Source organism: Ictalurus furcatus, chromosome 4 (genome assembly GCF_023375685.1).
Source record: "Ictalurus furcatus strain D&B chromosome 4, Billie_1.0, whole genome shotgun sequence".
NCBI lineage: Eukaryota > Metazoa > Chordata > Actinopteri > Siluriformes > Ictaluridae > Ictalurus > Ictalurus furcatus.
In genome coordinates, this window is record NC_071258.1 from 32,483,237 (window position 1) to 32,506,076 (window position 22,840).

Consider the following 22,840-nt stretch of genomic DNA (forward strand, 5'->3'; position numbering starts at 1 on the left):
AGAAAAGAAATAAATAATAAAACATAAAAAATGATCACCTCCCACCTTTTTGAGACATAACATATTTTTTAGTATTCTTTTCAGGCATAAAGATAATAATGTAACATTTTGGGGCAAATATACATAAGAGGACCCCAAAACTGGATGCTAAAATAGCAAATATCTCTACTGCAACTGTGAACTTTCCAGGAGAGCTGACATAAGCTGGTATGTAGGCAATCCATACTGCACAGAATATGAGCATGCTGAATGTGATGAATTTGGCTTCATTAAAGTTATCAGGCAGTTTCCGAGCCAGAAAGGCTAAGATGAAGCAAAAAGCAGCCATGCAGCCAATGTAGCCAAGCACACAGCAGAACAGTGCCACTGAACCAAGGTGGCATTCTAAGATGATCCGGTCCCGGTACAGCCATGTGTTCTTCACCGGATAGGGCGGATTTGTGGTCAACCAAGCCACACAAACGGCACACTGTATGGCGGAGCAGACGAACACACCGAATCGCTGCTGAGGGGGCCGAAACCAGCGTGCTGTGTTATTGCCAGGCAGTGTGGCCCTGAATGCCATGAGAACCACCAGTGTCTTGCTGAGCAGGCAGGAGAGACAGAGCGCAAAGGTCAAACCAAAGGCTGTGCGTCGGAGTGGGCAGGCCCAGCGAGATGGCTGGCCTAGAAAAGTGAGGGCACACAGGAAGCAGAGAGAGAGTGATATCAGTAGCAAGAAGCTCAGCTCTGAGTTGTTGGCCCGCACCAAAGGTGTATCTCGGTGAAGGATGAAAATGACAGCTACAGTCACTGTAGCAACTACACCCAGGATAGACGTGGCTGCAAGGGCCATACCAAAACCCTCAGTGTAGGACAGAAACTCAATCTGTTTGTCGACACAGCTGTCACGTTGTGGGTTGGACCAGAGGTCCTCGGGGCATAGCGTGCACTCTGGCTGATCTGAGAGCAAAGGTAAATAAGTTTAAAGAGCGTCATGGTGTGAGTGCAGTAATTTCAAACATTGATGTGGCGGCCTGTGAAACCCCTTCACATGGTGATATTTTATATACAGTACATATAATAGAAATGTGACCGAAATCATGTTCCTCTTTTGCATGGACCTCAACTAAACGTTCTAGCATTTTAAAGTTCTGGTTTATGGTTTCATTCCAGTTTCACTGAAAGAAGGCAACACACTGAACAATTGATTTAAGGGGCATGTCATTTAACACATAATAAACAACAACTAAATCATACCTATCTTTGTTCATAGCCTACAGTACAGTCAATTTACAGCTGTGTTCATTAAACCTAACATGATCCTTCTGAAAGCCTAAGCAAGTATAGAAAGTAATTAAAATTAATTAAAAAAAAAAATGATTTACATAATTTCTGGCTGGAATTCAGCCGCAGCGACGGATTTTCCCAGAACGTTTAAGATGGGAAAATAATGTTCACCAGGAAATCCATATTTGATTTATTAAATAATAATTATGTGGGAGCAAGTTTCACTTTATAAGATATTATGATATAGAGAGATATACATATTGTTTTGTATGGCTTTTTTTTTCATAATTCCATGAATAACCTTTTTTTAATGGCTGATGCAGTGTTTTTGTGTTGTGTTAATGTAATGTTACTGTGAAATTTTCTGCAGCACAAAAATATCAGTTCTGCAGGGTCACAGCACAGATTTAGCACCTGATCAGATCTGATTAAAGAAATTAAAGAGAATTAACTATAGTCTGGCAAGCTAACACTAAACTGGGCATTAGCTTTACAACCACTCAAGGATTTGATAACATACCTATGCCGTTGCTGATGCTACCCTCTGCACAGGGCACGCAGTCATAGCAGCAAATGGGTTCTCCCTTGCGCGGGGCTTTCCTGTAGCCTGGCTGGCAGCTGGGTGAGCACACTGACACTGGCAGCTGAGACGGTGACAGAGATTTAGTACAGAAGCTTCTCCAACAATAACCAACATTTTATATTTTAGGACAATCTCACTGAATGAAGAATGTTGTCAGCTTTGAATTCTGTGTGATTTGTGCTTTTCAACCTGAATGAATCTAAACAAATAATTTTACCTCCTTGGATCCACCTGGCCACATGATGGTGTCCTGGTAGAGAACTAGTTGCTGCTCGGCAGGGAGAGATGAGTCAAACCGTCCGACAGTAGCAAACTTCATCGGCCCACCTCCGGGCCCCTTCTGCCAGTTTACAATATCATAAGATCCTGCAGGGTCTCCGTACTTATCAAAGTTTACAACATCCCCAAACATGTTGGTAAAGTTCACCTCCTTAAGGTACTTTATCACCTAGTGAAACAACATGCTTGTTAAAAAGCCAGACAGAAATGAATAGGGGTAACATTTCTTCACTGTACAATTCTAAGCCCTTGTGTCATTGGAGATAGAAATAAAGACTGAGTTTAGCAATACCTGCCAGGGCTGTAGACTGTAGATATCTGGACAGAGTTCCTTCTCAGTACTGCTCTCCTGTATCTGGCACATAAGCAAGTTGTGCAGCGCGTGTGCTGCAGCATACACCGCTTTGTGTAAGTTATAGGTCACTCTGAGCTGGGACACATCATTATAGATCGTCTCAGTGTCCTGAATTCTTTCTTCTCCAGTACAAGTGCGGTTATACTGGACCTGATCAGCCATGGAACCAACTGGAACACTTGTATTAAAGGAGCACTGAAACTCTGTTTCCCAGAATTCCCGTGCAGATGGGTTATAAGGCGTAGTGAAAGGCTTCAGACTTTCTAGGAAGTCTTTGAGGCCAGGGATCTCGGCTCGGCGTATGGCGAAACCCATAGTGCCACTGAGCAAGGGATATTTATTGGATATAAGGGTGGAGGTTACCCAGGCCTCACTGGCCACCCACAACCTCCCGGTTACATTCTGTCTTACCACTTCCTCCACCACAGGCTCCATGTCTTCTTCAGTGGCAAAGGTTATAAGCACACGTGCAGTGGAGCCTTTAATCGTCTTCACAATATCATTGATCTGTTGCTGAGTGGGGACTTTGGGAATGATGACCCGAAAGGCCACACATGCACCAAGATTTGTCACCTCAGCTGTGAACATGTCGATGCCGGTACGTCCATAAGCATCGTCGGCACCAAACGTGCCCACCCAGGTCCAGCCGAAGTGCTTGACGAGGCGGGCCATAGCGCTGGCTTGGTAAGTGTCACTAGGGATTGTACGAAAAAAATAAGGGTGCTGCTTTTTGTCACTCAGGCAAGCACAAGAGGCAAAGTAACTGATCTGGGAATTCAGACAGAGACAAGAAAAATCGACAGTGTACAGTTAAGCAATAATGCCTTGCTTTGTTTATATTTAGAGATGTAGTTCCAATTAATCATAATTCTTTGTGAAAATAACTCGCTTTTCTGACTCCTCATACAAAGACAGAAAAGTCATCTGAACTTCACATGTGAACTGTGTAAAATCACCGGTTTTATAAACACTTCACATATTTGTTGCTTGACCTGTACTGTATTGTATCACATGCTTTTTATTTTTCACCCTTCGCACATTTTTCATGCTTTTTATTTTTGTATGCGGTTTGTCCAGTGATTCGTGTTATTTTAATATGAATTCGTACACATGATTCATGTCAATTTTCCCGCATGTGATCACATATTGTGTTTGCATATAAGCTCGTATGTGCAATTTCAGGGCTTAACATCACGCACCATCACATGTTTCTCATGTGTGATTACATATTACTCACATGTGAAAAATACATGATCATGGGTTTTCCATAATCAATTAAACATTCGGTGTAAAATAAAAAAAATAAAGAAATAAAAAGGAGGAAGGAGGAAGAAAACCAGGCAGTGAGATGATCCAGACAGAACATGTTTCACCGTCTTTTGCATATTCAGACACACTGTACTCTGAAAATACCACGGCCATAGCGACACATGACGAGTTTTCCCAGACGATAACACATACGCTGTATTAATTATCTAGGTACCATTATTATGTCTACTGCAATTATCTATTGCATTTTTTTTAATTATTCAGAGCAAAATGAAGTGTAAAAGAAGCAGAGGAAGAAAAATAAGCAGTGAGATGATCCAGACAGAACATGTTTCACATTCAAACACACTTTACTCTGCACAGCGATGCTCTCACCAGTGGGACCTTGAACAGATTAAGCAGTCTGGAGACAGCTATAGATAGGCTGGATCCTGAGTCTCCTATGACAAGAGGGATGCTAGGGGATGAACATGACCCTGTGCTGTTCGTCTTCAGTGGCTGAGAGACCACAGACAAGGCAGTTCTTGCAGACAAAGCCACTGTCCAACACGTGTCATAAATCCTGTAGCCCAGAGTGATGTTGGGCAGCAACACAGGATTTCTATTAATTTCATCTATGAAGAAGATCATGGCCTGAGACCAGCGTAATGCACGCAGGTTTAACCTAAAGAAACAAGACAATCAACATAAAAATGTTATTAGGGTTACTTGGGGCTAAAATATATAATTGTCATTGTGTATTTTTTAGTAAAACCGATGAATGATGTCCAAAACAAACACTGGTACAAAAATGACATGACATTACAACACATCAAGATCATCATCTTCAGTCATATAAAACCATGGAAGGAAAAAAAAAAAAAACCCAACAATGTCTCAGAAGCACAAAGTGAATTTTTCACAGACAAAAGTTTTTACCCCCTGCATTTCCTCTTGTCTGGTGTACTCATGAAGTTCAGCTCCTGCTCTACACCTTTAGAATGGATGGGAAACATGGCAGCCAGGATCACCTGGCCCTCCTTATGGACCACCGCCGAGTCCAGGTCCTGCCAGTGCTGACAGTTATCCTCGGAGGAAGTGCGTGTGGGCCAGAGGAGAGACAGCAGCAAGGTCAGGACATGGAACACCAGCATCCTGACCTCTACTCAGCACAGACTGTGCACCCCTGTGATGACATGATAGCAACAGAACTTTATAGATGCAGATTAATGAAAAGGCTCTCTGGAGGCAAAAAAAGGGTGACATAAACACAAGCAAAGCCACACATGAGTAAGTTCATGCACAGGGACACACACACACACACACACACACACACTGCACACAGAAAAAAAGAACTAATCAAAGATATTATTTCTTAGCGTTCTAACAGCAACTACTATTTGATTCAATTCGTTTGCAATGATTTTGATATGCAATAAGTTACACGTACCGATTATAATAAGTATATGTATATTTCAATGTAAAGTTTACAGTGGAAAATGATTATCAGCATCATCCACTTCAGTCTCATCACATGAAGTAAACGTCACTTGCAGCATTTAAACTTCTCACTATTCATATTCTTACACCAGTGCTAAAATAACCACCGATTCATTTAATTATACTGAAGTACAATTCTAATTCAGGCTACAGATCAGAAGGTCATGAGGTCAAATGTCAGCACCACTAAACTGCCACTGCTGGTCCCTTGAGCAAGGCCCTTAACCTATCTCACCTATCTAACAAGGCCCTTAACCTTTAAGTTGCTTTGTATAAAAGAATCAGCCAAATGTAAATGTAAATAAAATGTAAATGAAACATTTATCTATAATTGTCACATATTAGGGATTATGAGCCATATCGATTGCTTTTTCTGGGAAACAAATCTCAAGTTGCTTATTCTACATGGGGTCGTAGCAAGCCTGGAGCCTATCCCAGGGTACTCAGGGCATGAGGTAGGGGACACCCTGGAAGGGGTGTCAATCCATCACAGGGCACAATTGCACACACATTCACACACTATAGACAATTTGGAAATACCAGTCAGCCTACATTGCATGTCTTTGGACTGGGGGAAGAAACCGGAGTTCCCGGAAAACATGCAAACTCGACGCACACAGGGCAGAGGTGGGATTCGAGCCCGTAACCCTGTGAGGTGCGAGGCAAATGTGCTAACCATTAAGTCTCCTTTCCGACCTTCCCACCATTTACATCTGAATTCCCATGCTGATGTGTAGAAGAAATCAGAAAATGGACAGCGGAGTTTGTGCTTCAATATGATGGACATTCATGATTGTGCCATACCATTAAATATAACTGTAAACAGATACAAAGTATGACATGTTGTTCTATAATGAATAAAGAAAAGAATAGAAGAATAAAACATGTTTTGTTAAAGGTTGCATCACACTAACCTGTCATTGGTTAGCAGACCTTGAGCATGTCTTTAAGCTCTAAAATATGCTCTAACTAAAAGTATTTTAGATCATATTGCTTTTCTCTTGACTTTATTTACATATGTGACCTTGAAGTAATCCAAAAGTAATCAGATTACATTACTTTCATATTGTGATACTTGGATTATGTTACTGATTACATTTTTATGAAGTAATTTGTAACTGTAATACATTTTTAAAGTAACCCTCCCAACCCTGTTGGTTAGCTTCCTATAGCAGCATGCTATATTTTGTTTTATTCCTTATATAGTTTGTCTTTTTGTTTGTCATTATGATATCAGATATATTATTTATGACTTATATATGTTTTTATCTTATATTTGTGCTTGTTATATTGATTTTGTTCTATTTTGCAACTCTGTTATTTATAATAATAATAATAATAATAATAATAATAATAATAATAATAATAATAATAATAATTATTATTATTATTATTAGCTATGCCATTTATTTCTGTATGTTATTATTTCAGTGTCACACGAACTCTTAACAATCATCATGCTCTTTATCTTGAGCTGTTTATTACATGATCTCTACCCAGAGGACTGAAAACCATGAGACTAGTGTAATCTTCCACTACATGCATGGACAATCCACAAAAATAAATTAATCTAATCAGTCAGTTGTCAGAGTATGCATATATGTGCATATGTTTATTATTGTTATACTCAGAAAGTAAACGGGCCTCTTAAGTGAGTTTTTTAATTAGCCTGAGGCAGCTGGGCTTTAAATGTGGTGTTCTGGGGGACATGGGGCATGTTTATGAGCTCCTCAGGGACATGAGAGGATGTCTCTGATCTGATCCAATGAGGACAATAGAGTGAAGTATGTGTGGTTTTATCCAAGTAGGCAAAAGGCAACAGCCACAAGAGTGTATGTGTGAAATTATTATTAGTCTCATGTAAGAAGCTTTGATTGCCAATTTGTGTATTTATTTGATCTGGACTTCTCTCCGCAGCACCTCATAGTGGGTGGTGAATAAAAATACACGTTTGTAGGTAATGCTAAATATTTGAGCCATTGATATGGAGGTGCTGCTGAGGTGACAGTGGTTAACCTGTATTTATAATATTTTAATTAATATTTTGAGGTCACAAGATAATATATTGAGACCAAGAGTAAATATCTTGAGCCTACAAACTAATTATCTCAAGCTTCCTCAAGCCCATATGTTATGCAATATCCTGATAGTTATATGGTAAGAACAGGCAAAAAAAAAAAAAAAAAAAATCTATTCCTGTGCCCACGGTGGTCTGGGTCTTATTTTAAAAAATAGTTCCTATAAGGTAAGTATTTTGTGGCCACAGAATAGATCTAAAGAAACTTAGGTATATATTGCTTTATATATTGTAATTTATTAGTATGGGGCCACATGAAACTTAAAATGTGGCCTCAATATATTATCTCATGCCTTCAATATATTATCTTGTGACCTCAATATATTATACATTGCCCTCAATATATGTTGTGGCTTCAGTATATCATTGTGTGGCTTCAATATATTATGTTTTGGTTTTAAATATTATCTCCCAGCCTCAATATATTATCTCATAGCTTAAATATTTCATCTCATGGCCTCAATATATTATCTTGTGGCCTTATCTCTACACCTTATTAAAAAATGACCACCTTGGTGGCATTATACATATTAGTTAAAGGAAAATGTTATATTGCAGTCATAATTGGGAATTTTAAAAAATGTATTTATTTATTTTTACTCATATGATACACACACATTACACAAATTACACTGAAGTTGGAACATATGTAATAAATTACATAAAATTCACAAGATGTAATGCTAAATTTTTTTATCTACCGTGGTTTTGCCCATGAGGTGCTTCTTTGTGTTCTTCTCTGGTCTGAGCAGGATTATATAACACTTTGGGGCAAAGATACACAGCAAAAGGCCATAACTGGAAGCCAGGATGGCAAAAACCTCTACAGCTACTGTGTACTTTCCCGGGGAGCTGACGTACGCTGGAACAAAGGCAATCCAAACCGCACAAAAAATCAACATGCTGAAAGTGATGAATTTGGCCTCGTTGAAATTGTCTGGAAGCTTCCGGGCAAAGAAGGCTAGCAAGAAGCAGACTGCAGCCAGCAGGCCAATGTAGCCCAGAACCAGAGAGAAGGCGAGAGTTGAGCCCATGTCACACAGCAGGATGATGTGCGCTGACTCCCGAGTCATTAGTTTACGTGGGACAGGAGGAGCCAGGCCCAGCCATGCACCACAAATCCCAACCTGTACCGCTGTACACAGGAAGATCAGAGCACGCAGTTGTGGTGGTCTGAACCATTTCATGGCATTGCTTCCTGGAAGAGTGGCTTTGAAAGCCATCAGGACCACCATTGTCTTTCCCAAAATACAAGACAGGCAGAGACAGAAGGCAATGCCAAAAGCCGTGTGACGTAACTGGCATGACCAGGAAGTAGGCTGTCCAATGAATGCCAGGGCACAAAGGAAGCACAACCAAAGAGAGCTGAGGATCAGGAAGCTGAGCTCTGAGTTGTTAGCCCGGACAAGAGGTGTGTGGCGTTTGAAGGCGAAAATGAGGCCAACAGCAAGCGTGGTGCCGGATCCCAGCAAAGCCACAGCCAGCAATGCCATGCCCATTATGTCACCATAGGACAGGAACTCCACCAGCTTTGGTATACAGGCATCTCTCTTCAAGTTGGACCAGAACTCAGGTCCACACCTTTCACACTCTATGGCATCTTACACACAACAGTCATAGGAAAAATAAATCTAAATCCACTAAATTGTAATGAATGCACTTGTGTAAAAAAGTACTCAACAGTCATATTTGAGTTAAAGTTAAAAGATCCCTTAATGAGAAATGTCTCAGGTATCACAAGTGCTTGGCATCAAACATAGGGAAGAACAATTATAATATTTCCATGTTGTCTGACATGTTTTAATATTTGTTTTCCCCTATCTATAACACAAAGAATGCAGTATTATAGTTTTTTCATTATTATTATTATTATTATTATTATTATTATTATTATAAAATAATAGCAATATTACTGTAATAATACATTGCACTGTATTGCAATACATGCAATTTATATACCTGTAAAAACAAACAAACAAACAAACAAACATTTCTTGTCTGTATCCAAGGATGATGATGATTAATATGTATTGAAAAGGTTGCAAGTCCTTAACAAATCACTTAAATTAGTAAAACGTGTCTTTTTTTTTTTTAAGGTTTTGCGACATTTCATGATGGCTTTTGGTTGACTTAGCAGCATGAAATAGTTAATATTGTAGTAAGAATTCACTGTATTATTTGTACGCACAAAAGCAGAATATTTATGTGTGGTTACTATACACAACTGTACACGTTTTTCTTTTTGTAATTGTTCATAGAAAGACCAAATTCATCCCACAGCTATAGAAAAAACAAACCGTCTGTTGCATTGTAGCTATAGACAAGTGCAGGTAACTCACCTGTCTTATTGCTAACCTCCCCAGCTGCACAGAGAATGCAGTCAAAGCAGCAGACAGGGAAACTAGGCCTAATGGCCTTCCTGGTGCCTGGGGGACAGCTGTTACTGCAGACAGACACAGGGACCTGCAGAGCAAAGAGGAGGCCAACTAAAAAGATATAAATTACTTATTTTTTAGATATAAAATTCAATGTGCATTTATAGAGTGTAGTCTTAGCAATAAAACCAGAAAAATTAAATGCATGGGGAAATATACAATGGCAATTTGTGATGCCATTTATATTTTGTTTTTAAAAGACACATAGGCTTACTTGTCTCTGGTTACCATTCCAGATAATTAGATTTTCCTCTATGAGCAGTTTAATGCTCTTGGTTTCATCAAATGTGCCCACAGTGGCATACCGGACCTCGCCAGTCTCGGAGAGCTGAAAGTTGATCAGGTCATACATGGCCACGGCATCACCGTTTGCATCAAACTTAGTTTCTTCACCAAACTCATTAGTGAAGTCCACTTTTTTCAAATAGTGCAGAAGCTGAGATGTACAGAGATTAAAAAAAGACAGTGACAGAAGATAGATAGCCAGAGAGCTAGTTAGAGAATGCTGGACTTAACTATTGAAAACTATTTTGGAGCTGCTGCAAGTATCTGAACCATAGTTCATGTATATATTTTTACTTTATTTTGTTCCAGTGTTGCATTACATATTGCACAAAAACCTCACACACATCTATAGAGTCTCTGTGTAGTTTTATGTACAATATATCCATGACATGTTTTAATTTTTTTTTTACAGTGTAGTTTTTTTTTTGTGTTTGTGTTTTTATTATTGATCTTTTATTTTCCGCTGCAGCTTCAGTGAAAACTTGTACACGGAAGCAAGCTTGTGCAATCAAATTTGTATCTTTGAGGAAAAAAAGGGATATACATTCTTCCACAACACATCAGTGAAGCCACAGTTAGACATACATGATAAATGATTAAATGTGTCAGTTGAATGAGAATTTGTGTTTCTAACCTGCCATGGATTTATGGTCCGGGTGTCAGGGCAAGCACCCCCAGGGAAGGGTCCTTTCTCTGGCACACATTTCAGCATCGCTTCCAGAGCATAAGCAATGGCATACACTCCCTTATAAACATTATAGGAGATCCTCAGCTGAGACACATCTGAGTATATGCTTTTAACATTAGCCAATATCTCCGAGCCATTACAAGGGGGTTTATTTGAGAATGTTCCACTGATTGCAGTGTGAGGAGAGCATCCAAAAATCTCTTCCCAGAACTGCAAAACAAAAGGATCATCAGGGAATGTGGAGGGGTGCAGACGGAGCAGGAATGGTTGCAAACCAGGGATTTCAGCCCTGCGAATGGCAAAACCCATGGAGCCTTGCAAAATGGACTGAAATTCTGCTGTGGTGAGGATTGCAGCTGTGATCCAGGCCTCACTGGCTAACCACTGGATACCAGTCAGATTGTGTTTGAGAGCCTCACTGAATAGAGCTTTTGCATCCTGCTCTAAAGCAAACACCAACACCACTCGAGCCCCTGAGACACTTATGCTCTTCACGATCCTGGACATTTCTGCTGGGGCATGGTTTTTGGGAATGATCTCATAAAGAGCGATACAGGCACCCAGTTTGGACACCTTGTCATTGAAGATTTGGGCTCCTCCACGGCCATACGCGTCATCCCCGGCCACCGTTCCCACCCAAGTCCAGCCGAAGTGTTGTACCAGCTGAGCCAAGGCATTCACCTGGAAGAAGTCACTCGGCATGGTCCTTAGAAATGCTGGGAATACATGCTTATCACTCAGACATGCACAACTTGAAAAATAGCTGACCTTCAGAGAGGAGAGGAAAGGAGAGGAGAGTGGAAATGAATTTAATAAAAATGATACTTAATACGAGTAAAGCATTCTGCAACATTTACACTTTTGTGTAAGCCATACAACTATTCTCACCTGTGGCAGTTGGAAAACACCTAGAAAATGTGCAACCACCATCGAAAGTGTGGATCCACCATCACCAATGACAACAGGCACCCTGCCCTGACAGTTCATATTTCCACTCTCCTCCTCTCTCCCCCCCATTAGCTCCATAGCTGTGCGAAGTGCATGGAGAGGGGTACTGCATGAGTCGTAGATCTTATAGCCAAGGGTGATGTTCGGCAAAAGATGATTGTCCCTGTTTATCTTTTCGATGGCAAAAATCATTGTCTGCATCCAGCGAAATGTCCTGAAATTAAACCTGTTAGATACAAGATACAAGGGAAGCTAAACTCTTATTTGACCCTTAAAATGGAAATCTAAATTAGGACTTAGGTTTCTTAATGTTTTTGCTAAAAAATAAATAAATAAATAAATAAAAAAGTCTTTAGTCATGTTTTGCCTGATTACATGCTTGCATAATACATAAGAAAATTATCACGCTGATTAAGTTATCATAAGGAAAAAAAAGGACGAGCCAGGAGTAATCTGGACCAGAAACAGTACAGTGATAAAATATTAAGCTTTTTGTATACTACAACAGAGAACACCCGCATGTAAAATAACTAACTATACATTACAATAAAAATCAAATGCATAAATCCAGACAAAATGTGCTTCCGTATTGGAGAGTGAGTGACTGACCCAGTGCACTGAGCAGATATAGGCTGAGACTTGAAAGAGACCCGTGCCTCCATCACTGCATCATGCAGCGAAAACAAGCCCCCCAGCGTGATGTTCCCTTCTCTAGCCACCATAGGCAGGTGTGAAGGGCCCGAGATGAGTCGACAGGCTTGCTGTTGGAGGAGCTGAGAAGAGATCAAAGTAGAGAGAAATGCTAGAGGCACACTTACACATGCATACACACCCTTAAGCTGCATTCTGTCTCAAAGCTAATCAAGCTAAATGACACTGGCCAGAACATTCACTGTACTCAATAGTATAGCATTTTGTACGTGACATTCTGCCACAACAGCACACAATGGACACAGACGAACTCGTTACACATGAATTGAATCACTCCTGCCCACTTTTATGTTGTATATGAAGGCTTATGTCTTATGCAACATTAGGCCACAAATACACCTGAGACAATCACTCAGCGGAAACAGAATCACCCCCCATAATACATGCACACTGCAATAACAGTGCATAGAGTAGATCTTTATGGTGGCAGACATTAATGGGTCATGCATCTTAAAGCCAAGCGTGATATTGGGCAAACAATGAATGTTCCTGTTGATCTTTTTGATGACAAACAATCATTATTTGCACCCACGCAAATGTTCTGAAATTAAACCTGTCATATACAAGGAAAGTTATAAAATAAGATAAATAGGAGTTTAATGTACAATTGTTGTTTTTAATGTTAGCCCTGAATACTGCCTGTTTAAAACACCTGAATAAACTCTTTTTATGTGCTCAGTTGTGTAAATGAGATAAATGTAAGTCACTCTGTATAAGGGTGTCTGCCAAATGCCATAAAATGTAAAAAAAAAAAAAACAACAAAAAAAAAACAAAAAAAAGCAAACAAACAAACAAAAAAAAAACAACAAATAAATAAAAATTAGAATGTATTAGAGTACAACTAAATGTTTGAGAATTGTAATTACAAACTTGGGAGCTTCATGTAACACCTATCTGTATGTAGATAGCCTTCTAAAAGGCTAATTTTGAAGGTAATGGATTTCTTTTGTGTTTGTCAGGTACTGCCAAGCCCAACATTTTCTCATTAGGGCATGCAGATATTCGGATTATTACCTCATGACATGCTGTTTGGTGACTTTTGGGATTATTTAATACTCGTAAACCCGGTAGGTTTTCTTAATGTAGACTGAGAATAATGGCATACTGTATTACTGGCTCCAGGCTATTTTGGTTACTTAGGCCTCTCTAATATCATCAGGAGATTGCTGTATGTACATTATGAGCTCTCCCAGGATCAGTTTGGAGGACAACATAGCAAGCAGTGTGTAGGAATCAAATCACACTCTCATAGATCACAGGTCAGAGTACAAATGAGATTTTGGTTATAAAATAAAACCAAATCAAAAAAAAAAAAAAAAAAAACCACACACAAATGTTTTTCATTATTTCAGACTAATTTTGGTTAGTGCCTGATAATATGGAACACTACATGCTTTTGAAATAGCAAGAGGATGACATGTTGGTTAGCATGATTGTCCAGGTTCTACAATTTAAAAAAAAAAAAAAACTAAACAAAATGTCTGCATATGTTTATCCCATTTTTTAATCAGACATTTTATGAAAACAGAATAATATGCATACATATAATACAAACGGCAGCAAATAAGTTATGATCTAGTGGAGAACTGATTAAATACAGACACAGTATGTAAGGTTCTCAAAATGAACTGGAACAAATATTAAAAGGAAAAAAAAAAATCCTACCAGAAGGGCTACACAATTTATCATGCTTCAGCACCCTTGCAAGATAAATTCTGATCCTTGCAGCAAGTGTCGTAATGAACGTACTGCATCGTGCCAGTAATGAAAGGTATTTATTTAGCATTATAATGCCAAAGCCATAAGCATTTCTTACGTAATGTGTAATGTAGAGGTGTAAAGTACAGTAGACACTGGATGCTGAGTAGCTCCCTCCTACCTAATTCTGAGAATACATAAGTAATTTTAGTAATGCATCTGGAAGTATGTTTACTGATTATGCAATATATTTTCTTGGCCTTTCAGCTACATCATGTCCAGCCAAAAAAGGCCTTGATGTGATTGACTCCAGTCTCCCGTTTGAAGCTCATGTAGATAAGAATTTTGGATAACAATGAAACGTAAAAAACTACAAGTTGATGAGTGAGTTTTTTTTTTTTTTTTTTTTGCCTAGAGCATCACACTTCCTCCACTGGCTTGCCTTCTTCCTATAGTGCAACCTGGTGCCATCTCTTCCCCAGGTAAGCGGCACACATGTGTAATAGAAAACATGATTCATCAGTCCAGGCCACATTCTTCCATTCCATGGTATCCCACGGCTTCCAGGGGCTAGCCTTCGCTACCCATGCGAATCAATTGGGAGTCCATGACCCTGTCGCCGGTTCACCAGTTGTGCTTCCCTGGACCACTTTTGGTAGGTACTAACCACTGTATACCATGAACACCCCACAAGACCTGCCATTTTGTAGATGCTTTGACCCAGTTGTCTAATCATCACAATTTGGCTCTTGTCAGAGATGCTCAGATCCTTATGCTTGACCGTTTTTCCTGCTTCCAACACATCAACTTTGAGAACTGACTGTTCACTTAATATATCCCACCCTTGTCTTGTGCCATTGTAGTGAGATAATCAATGTTATTCACTTCACCTGACAGTGATTTTAATGTTATGGCTGATCAGTGTATAGACTGTAGAGTCCCATCTGAAACGATCGGAACAGAAAGGCCAATTTAATTGCTTTTGCTGTAGACTGAAGACATTTGGGTTTGAGATCACAAAGTGAATATGAGAAGAGAGTTAAAAATTTCAGCTTTTATTTTCTGGTATTTATATGTAGATGTGTCAAATGATAGAACATATAACATTTTGTATCATTCCAACAAATTTGCAGGTGAGAAAAATATTGGAAGATGTGACTGACATGTGTTTCTTGCTACCCATGTGTGTCCTGTTAGATGGATTGTTTAAGCAAAAATATCTCTGAACATCTACCCTTGGTGTATGAATGGGTGTGTGTGAGTGTGTATGTGATTGTGCCCTGCGATGGACTGGCACCCTGTCCAGGGTGTACCCCGCCTTGTGCCCGATGCTCCCTGGGATTGGCTCCAGGTTCCCCCACGACCCTGAAGAAGGATAAGCGGTAGAAGATGGATGGATGGATCTACCCTTGGTATTAGCCTTCAGTTTCACATGTGGAGACTGCATTTGTTGTTAAAAAGGATAACCAAAATGAAGATTATAGAGTTGTCTATGGGAGAAAAGCAAGCCATTCTGAAGCTGAAAAAGTCAAGTCAAGTCAATTTATTTATTTAAAGCACATTTAAAGACATCAGCAGTTGATCCAAAGTGCTGTACAAAACTGTCATGGCCCCCTGCGACAATTCCACCTTTTGCTACTAGAGGGCAGCCTGACTGTCCTTGCAGAACTTCTTCTGTTGTCTCCCTCATTTCCTGTCTAACCATACCCATGTGTTAATTATTTTTCCAGTTGCTGGAGCATTGCATCAAGTCAGGTTATGTTTCTTTCTGCTCTTTAGTATTTATTGTTTTGTTTATGTGCTGTTTTGATGGTTTAAGGTTGATTAAAGTACTTTTTGCATTTTTCTGAGTTTTACTAAGTTTCTGATAGCCCTGATACCGAATGTTTGTTCTTGTGTTTGTTTCCTGTTTGCCTGCAAATAAAGTTCTGCAATTTAAATCTGCCTCCATGGACTTTCATCCTGACACAAAACATTAAAATTCATAGCATTAAATAAGATTAACACAAAGAATAAAAAAGTAAGTTAAGAGAAAATGTAAAAATAGCTGATGATTGAGCATCCCTCACGTGAAAAGGGATACTTCCAAAGTTTGGGACCAACCACAGAAATGGCTTAATCACCCTTTGTCTTAGTATGACAATGGGGGACAGATAAAAAGTTGATTACATGATCTAAATTCTCTAGTAAGAGAGTAAAGGGGAAGGTCTATGATGTACTGTGGAGCAGAACCAGAAAGGGCTTTGTATACATAAACTAGAATTTTAAAATCAATTCTGAACTTGACAGGAAGCCAGTGAGGAGGTGCCAGAATAGGGGAAATATGATATGATAAAATGGTCCGTCTAGGGAGAAACTATTTTAACTTTGTAATAGATCTTAAATGAAAGAAGCTTCAGTTAACAACAGTACTGATTTGTTTATCAAAGGGCAAGTTTGAGTCAAAAATAACTCCACGATTTTTGTTAACAGAGAGAGGGCCTAACTGGGCCTCAAGAGCAGAAGAAGCAGTAGGGTAGCCCAAAATGATGACTTCACTCTTGCTTTCCTTTAACTGCAGATGATTGTTAGCCATCAAACTTTTAATGTCCTCAAGAAATTTAAAAAGGGACCCAAAAGGACTGATTTCATTTGACCTACCAGCCAAATATAATTGGGTATCGTCAGCATAGCAGTGAAAGGAAATATCATATTTATGAAAACAATAGGTCCCAATATGGAGCCCTGAGGAACAACACTGCAAATGTCCTATCTTTCAGATAAGATGCAAACCTCTGCAAAGCCAGACCCTTGATACCAAACATAGACTCTATTTAAGCAATTTAAAATAATTCCATGGTCAGTAGCATCAAAGGCAGCACTAAGATCCAGGGCAATTTGGAAATAGGCCTACAGTTGTTGTGTAAAATTGGATCAAGATAAGGTTTTTTTTAAGCAAAGGCTGCACAGTTGCTTGTTTGAGGCTGGTTGGTACAACTCCAGTAGCTAAAGTGCTATTAATAATGGTTGTCACAACTGGACTGACAGTTTCAAAAACCTCTTTCAAAAGACATGCAGGAAGAACATCCTTCAGATTAAATCAGAAAGCTGGGCTGAGGAGAGTGGTCGAAAGTTAGTTAAAATACCTGAGCAGCGGTGAATCCTCTAGAGAAGGAACTCTTGAAGGCATAATAGAAGAATTGATCACTTCAATTTTGTTGACGAAAAATTAAGAAATTTGTCACAGGACTCAGGAGAGGGGTCAGGTCCAACAGCCAGAGAAGGATTTAGCACAGAATTAAAAGTATTAAACAATACTTTAGGCCTATTTACATTCACAGCTATTAATCTGGAGAGATAATTTGGCCGCTTTCACTGAATTTATTAAACACATCATAAAAATATCATAAGAGACATGCAGTTTATCTTTCTTCCAATTATACTCCATTTTCCTGCACTCTTGTCTAAGAGCTCGGGTACAATCATGAAGACACGGCTGAAGAGTATCTTTCTTTTTAACTCTCCTGGACTTGAGTGGCGCGATAGTGTATAAGGTAGGAAAACATTATTAAAAAATTCAACCAGTCCCACAGTATCCATATGATGATGATTATTAATATTATTATATTAAAATTATCCTGATAATAAGCTGAGAACAGACTAACAGAAGAGGCGTGGACGACACAAGAAACGTTCATAGGCTGAGAGATAGAACATGAACAGAAACAAACAGATTCAAACATAACTGAATAATGATCAGAAATACCAGAATTTACAATCTCAAGATTAGTTACAGCAAAACCAGAATACATTACAAGATCTAGTGTATGACCTAAATTATGAATAGCACAATATTCAGGGATTCCCCAAGAATCAGCGGTCTATCATAGTGAGACACTAAATCAGAGAGGAACTGAGAACATTGATACATAAAGTCCTTGTGAAATTTGGGGGGCCTGTACACCAGAGCACAAACAACAGAGCGCAGAATCTCAATATTTAACAATTGGACCTCAAAACTCGAGAACGTGTCCATGGGCAGGATTCTGCATTTGAATTTATTTCGAAAATTGAGGCAACACCACCACCAAGTCCAGAGGTCCTTGGAGTACTGAAGAAAGTGCAGTGCGAGGGACAGAGTTCACCTAGAGCAGTGAAGTCACGAGGGCTGAGGCAAGTCAAAGACTTCTTTAAAAGCCACCATGCGTTTACTAAGGCCAATTTAATTTTCAAAGGCTCCAAATAATTTGCTGTGCTTGAAGATGCATACTTAAGAAAACTGAAACTGTCCGGATTAACTCCCTGTCTCTCTCCTGGATGGGCCGGGAGATGGCGAGATGAAGACCAGATTGCTAGGATGTAATGAGATTCTGAGGAGACAGCCGATGTCCACTTGAGATGATTACGACGACATATTCAAAGAACATACTGTGGACAACGTAAAATTCCCATGGCAACACACTTATTGTAGATTCCAGCAGGTAGATGAGAAGAAACATTCCGACGCCCTAGGTCTAGAGATGAGTATTTGAGCACCATGTCCAGAAAATTATCAAGGCATAAGCCTGAAATCCACCAGCAGATATTCGTCTGCCAGAGAGGAAAAACTGATAAAACTCCAACAGACCAGAGCAAACAGGAAAAGATGGATCATCATTTCAAGCCCATTTAAAAGGTATCAGCCAGCAGCGTGTGAGAAAGTGTTAAATTCCTCTCAATAATGCCGGCTATTGTACCATATATCAAAATAGCATGGGCTTGCAGTTAGGCCAGTGAGATTTTCAACTGCACAAATAAACCAGGAAATCAGTCCATGGTGCCCCAAAACACACAAAGGAAATTATAAAATGCTAAATAAAAATAAAAAAATTAGTTTTGCCAAGAATCATTTTAAAATAAACACCAAATCCGGAGAGTACCAGCAGAAAAACATAGCAGAGTTTACTCAAAAGGAAATGTCTGACTTATTTTGGAAAGAGGGAAAATCAATAAGAGGCATTGCACAAACATTGGGCATAGCTAGTACAACAATTTGGAATGTCTTGAAAAAGAAAGAAACCGCTGGTGTACTGAGCACTGAATGGGTCGGCCAAAGAAAATAACAGTTGATGACAGAAGCATTTGTGAGAGCTGTGAAGAAAACCCCCAAAACAACAGTCAGTGACATCACCAACAACTTCCATAGGGCAGAGGTGAAGGTATCACAATCCACCATTCGAAGAATATAGAGGCCATACCACAAGATGTAAACCATTCATCAGCAATAAATCAAGAAGCCAGATTGGATTCACAAAGAGATGAGCCACAAAAGCTCTGGAACCAAGAATAACCTCTACCAAAGTGATCGAACAGGTAAAGTGTGGAGAAAGAAAGGATCAGCTCATGATCCAAAACATACAAGCTCGGACTTGGACTTGCATGGCTGCTTCTGTAATGGACTAACTAAGCTTTATGGATGATGTAACTCATGATGGTAGCAGTAGAATGAACTCAGAAGTTTACAGGAACATTTTGTCTGCCAATTTACAGAGAAATGCATCCAAATTAATTGGGAGGAAGTTCATCATACAGCAAGACAATGATCCAAAACACACTTCCAACTCAACAAAGGACCTTATCAGGGGGAAAAAGTGGAAGGTTTTAGACTGGCCAAGTCAATCACCAGATCTGAACCCAGTTGAGTATTGGGTTGGTACTGGATGATTTGTAGTGTGCATTATAATAGCTACTTGTGTGATAATTTCCAGCAGTGTGATGGCCTTCTAGAACCTGGGAATCAAGGTGGCCTCACTGATGGGTAGAAGCCTTCAATTGGAATTGCCTGTGCTCTTATGGAATGAGTCTGAATCAATCTGATCCTTTCTGTTAAGCTTTGGATTATAATATTGCTATAGTTTATTTTCTGTTGTACAAATAAAATGATATGAATTTTTTTTTAGGCATGTCTCCTTGAAAAATATGATGGAAATGTTGAAATTAGGAAGGTCAGTAAACTGCTCTTAATAAAATAGTTTCACTGATTTTTAATTTAGGACAGATAAATTACATACATATACCGTATGTTCAGTACATTTTACCATGTATTATCACCTGTTCTGTCTCCAGAAATGACAAGTGGAGAGCAGTCACCAGTTATTTCCAGGCCTCCAGCCATGAGAAGCTGTATGCAGTATGACACTGCACACTATACAGTATGTATAATTCAAGTTGGACTCAATCCTCCATATTGTACCATATTAGACCCACCATGGCATGAGATAAAGAGCTTTTAAGTGTTTGAGTACAATTACTTGCTGTACACTATATACTAGTTTGTTAAATAAAAGTAATATCAATTATGACAGACATCTTGCTTGTGATTTCATATCCTTGCAAGTATAAGCACACATGAATATCTGCCAAAAATAAATGGTCATTTCACAATAGCTGATTACAGTTGCAGCTCTTTGTTAACTATTATGTTTAGCTTGCACAATTTTACAAATCCACAGAAAGGATTACTGCAGCTGTGGTGAATGCTCTAATGTATCCGTTACCAGAAATTTTATTTCATAAAACTACACCAAAAGCAAAGCACATTTTTTTTGTCATTTACTGAAAGGTCATCTTCAAGTAGCAGACTAATTTGATGTAAGACTGATGCAAGAGCGTTAATGTTTTCCTGATTTGTTTTCAAAACAAATTGTATTAAAGTCATTGGCATGAATCAAACAGGTGTATAAAGAAAAAAAGAAAGCTGTGTACTGCCTTTGTCTCTAGGGTGCAAGTGAGAGCTCCAGCCTAACAAAAACAAAGTCAGTCTAGTGCCGATGGCTAAGTTATGTTGTTGATGAGCTCAAGCACAACAAGGTTCCTGTTTTCAGTCTTTGTTACAGTTTTTAATTAGAACATGCCCAAGGACATGGTTTAATTGGAGTTGAGAAATAAGAAGCAGCTAAGGGAGTTTCAGCAGAGACGTGACATCTCAGACTGATCAATTCTGCCTTGTCCTGAGGGGAAGTGTCAGGTGTGGTGTAACTTCTTAGACATGTGCCAACAAGTAACCGTTTCCAAATCAGTAGATAAAACAAGACCTTGTATCATTATGGAAGTTTGCTTCATAATTAATTAACTCCTCTGTGTTGAATGCGAGTGAAGGATAACAGGTGATACACAGAGGATTATTCTTTTTGGTCAAAACATGATTAAAAAATAAACATCATGACAGGTCGAAACAAGCTGAGAAAGCATTGGTAATGAATTACGCTTGGAATATTTTTGCACCTTTAACTCCTTATTAAATAATGTCATAATTTAGCAGCTTCTATGTGGTCAGCCTTACTTTTCATTTCATATTCACATTCAATGCCATCCATCATGTTGTCCATCACGAAAGCCCAACAGCAGATACAAGAGATGCTCTCAAAATCTTCTCTGCACTACTTACATACCCCCTTAGCCTGCCTTAAAACAATATAGTATTCGTAATCATGTCCTCTTATACTAGCTCCTATACTATAATATTCTGATGGACATGATAATGATCAGGGTCACATAAAAACAACTTGTACAAGAAGAAAATGAATATAAAAACCAATACAAAATTAAGCACAGTAAAAGTGTATACTTGTGTTTGTTGCTGTTTGCAACTTAATGAACTTTAAACTTTAAATATGCATAGGTCCTAATAACTATGCAGGCCTCACTTATTGTGTGCACCTTGAGGGCTGCCATATCTGATTATCCATATCTAATCAAATCAGAACTGTACAGCAAATGTGATAGACAGATATTTTTTTTTGTGTAAAGTCAAGGAAGTAAAGTCATGTACATACATTTTTGGTAAGCCTTTTTAAGCATTTTAAGACCCTCCAATAAAAGATTGCAAGGGCCTTTAAAGATTGCACTAATGTAACTAATGATGCTATGTAGTGCTCTGTGCCATAAAGGCCCAACGGCACATACGACAGGATAAAAGCCATAACAGATACTTTTAATGTGTTCTCACCACTGCTTAGAAACTCCATTCATCTAATATCAGGGATAATATTAGTCCAAGGAAGGTAGCCAACGATGAGTAGTTAGATCAGTATTTTGACCAATTGCTATCCTAATTAACCTTAGTCTATTAAGATTATAGAACATGGGCCAATGCCAGTTGTATCTCTACGTCTATATCAACTGATGATGTTTGGACAATATACATGTTTTACCCTGTCTTACTCACAAGCACAATGTGCATGAGAACAAATTAAATTATATATATATATATATATATATATATATATATATATATATATATATATATATATATATATATATATATATAAAAAATGTATATGGACTGTGTGATATCTCTGTCTACGGAGGCAGCCACTGGTATAATCAGCATCAAGAGCATTAGCCTACTGTTATTTTACCATGACAGAATTGATCCAATGTCACTTCTAAATGCAAAAGAGTATATAACCAATAATCATCTGTGCTGATATTATCACACAGAAAAATATATTTCCAGATAATATAATAAATTAAACAAATGAAAGAATTACATAAAATTACATTGTTTTCTAACATGGAAACATGACTGTAAAGGTTTATAAATTACAAAATATTATATTAAATCGATGCAAAATTTATTTAATGTGAAGCCATCATCTAAGGCCTTTGTTACAAGCACTGTGGATAAATATGCCTGCTTCACTAATATGGGCCTTACAGACTCTATACGGACAAGTTATATAAAAAATTATGTTAAAATTAATTTATAATTTAATTAAAGACAAACAACACTTACTAGGATCA

General features: G+C 38.6%; 2 protein-coding genes across 2 annotated transcripts; both read right to left on the reverse strand.

Moving 5' to 3' along the window:
- Window positions 1-34: 34 nt before the first annotated feature.
- On the reverse strand, window positions 35-5,437 carry LOC128606254 (extracellular calcium-sensing receptor). Its single transcript, XM_053622294.1, has 6 exons — window positions 4,674-5,437; window positions 4,131-4,419; window positions 2,424-3,254; window positions 2,070-2,300; window positions 1,790-1,913; window positions 35-942 (listed from the first exon to the last, which is right to left on the reverse strand). Exons 1-6 carry the CDS (start codon window positions 4,886-4,888, stop codon window positions 35-37), a joined length of 2,598 nt encoding a protein of 865 aa, XP_053478269.1. The 5' UTR covers window positions 4,889-5,437.
- A 2,557-nt stretch (window positions 5,438-7,994) lies between these two features.
- On the reverse strand, window positions 7,995-13,243 carry LOC128606255 (extracellular calcium-sensing receptor-like). The gene is made up of 6 exons (XM_053622295.1): window positions 12,277-13,243; window positions 11,608-11,893; window positions 10,666-11,487; window positions 9,961-10,182; window positions 9,651-9,774; window positions 7,995-8,911 (listed from the first exon to the last, which is right to left on the reverse strand). Exons 1-6 carry the CDS (start codon window positions 12,510-12,512, stop codon window positions 7,995-7,997), a joined length of 2,607 nt encoding a protein of 868 aa, XP_053478270.1. The 5' UTR covers window positions 12,513-13,243.
- Window positions 13,244-22,840: the final 9,597 nt, after the last annotated feature.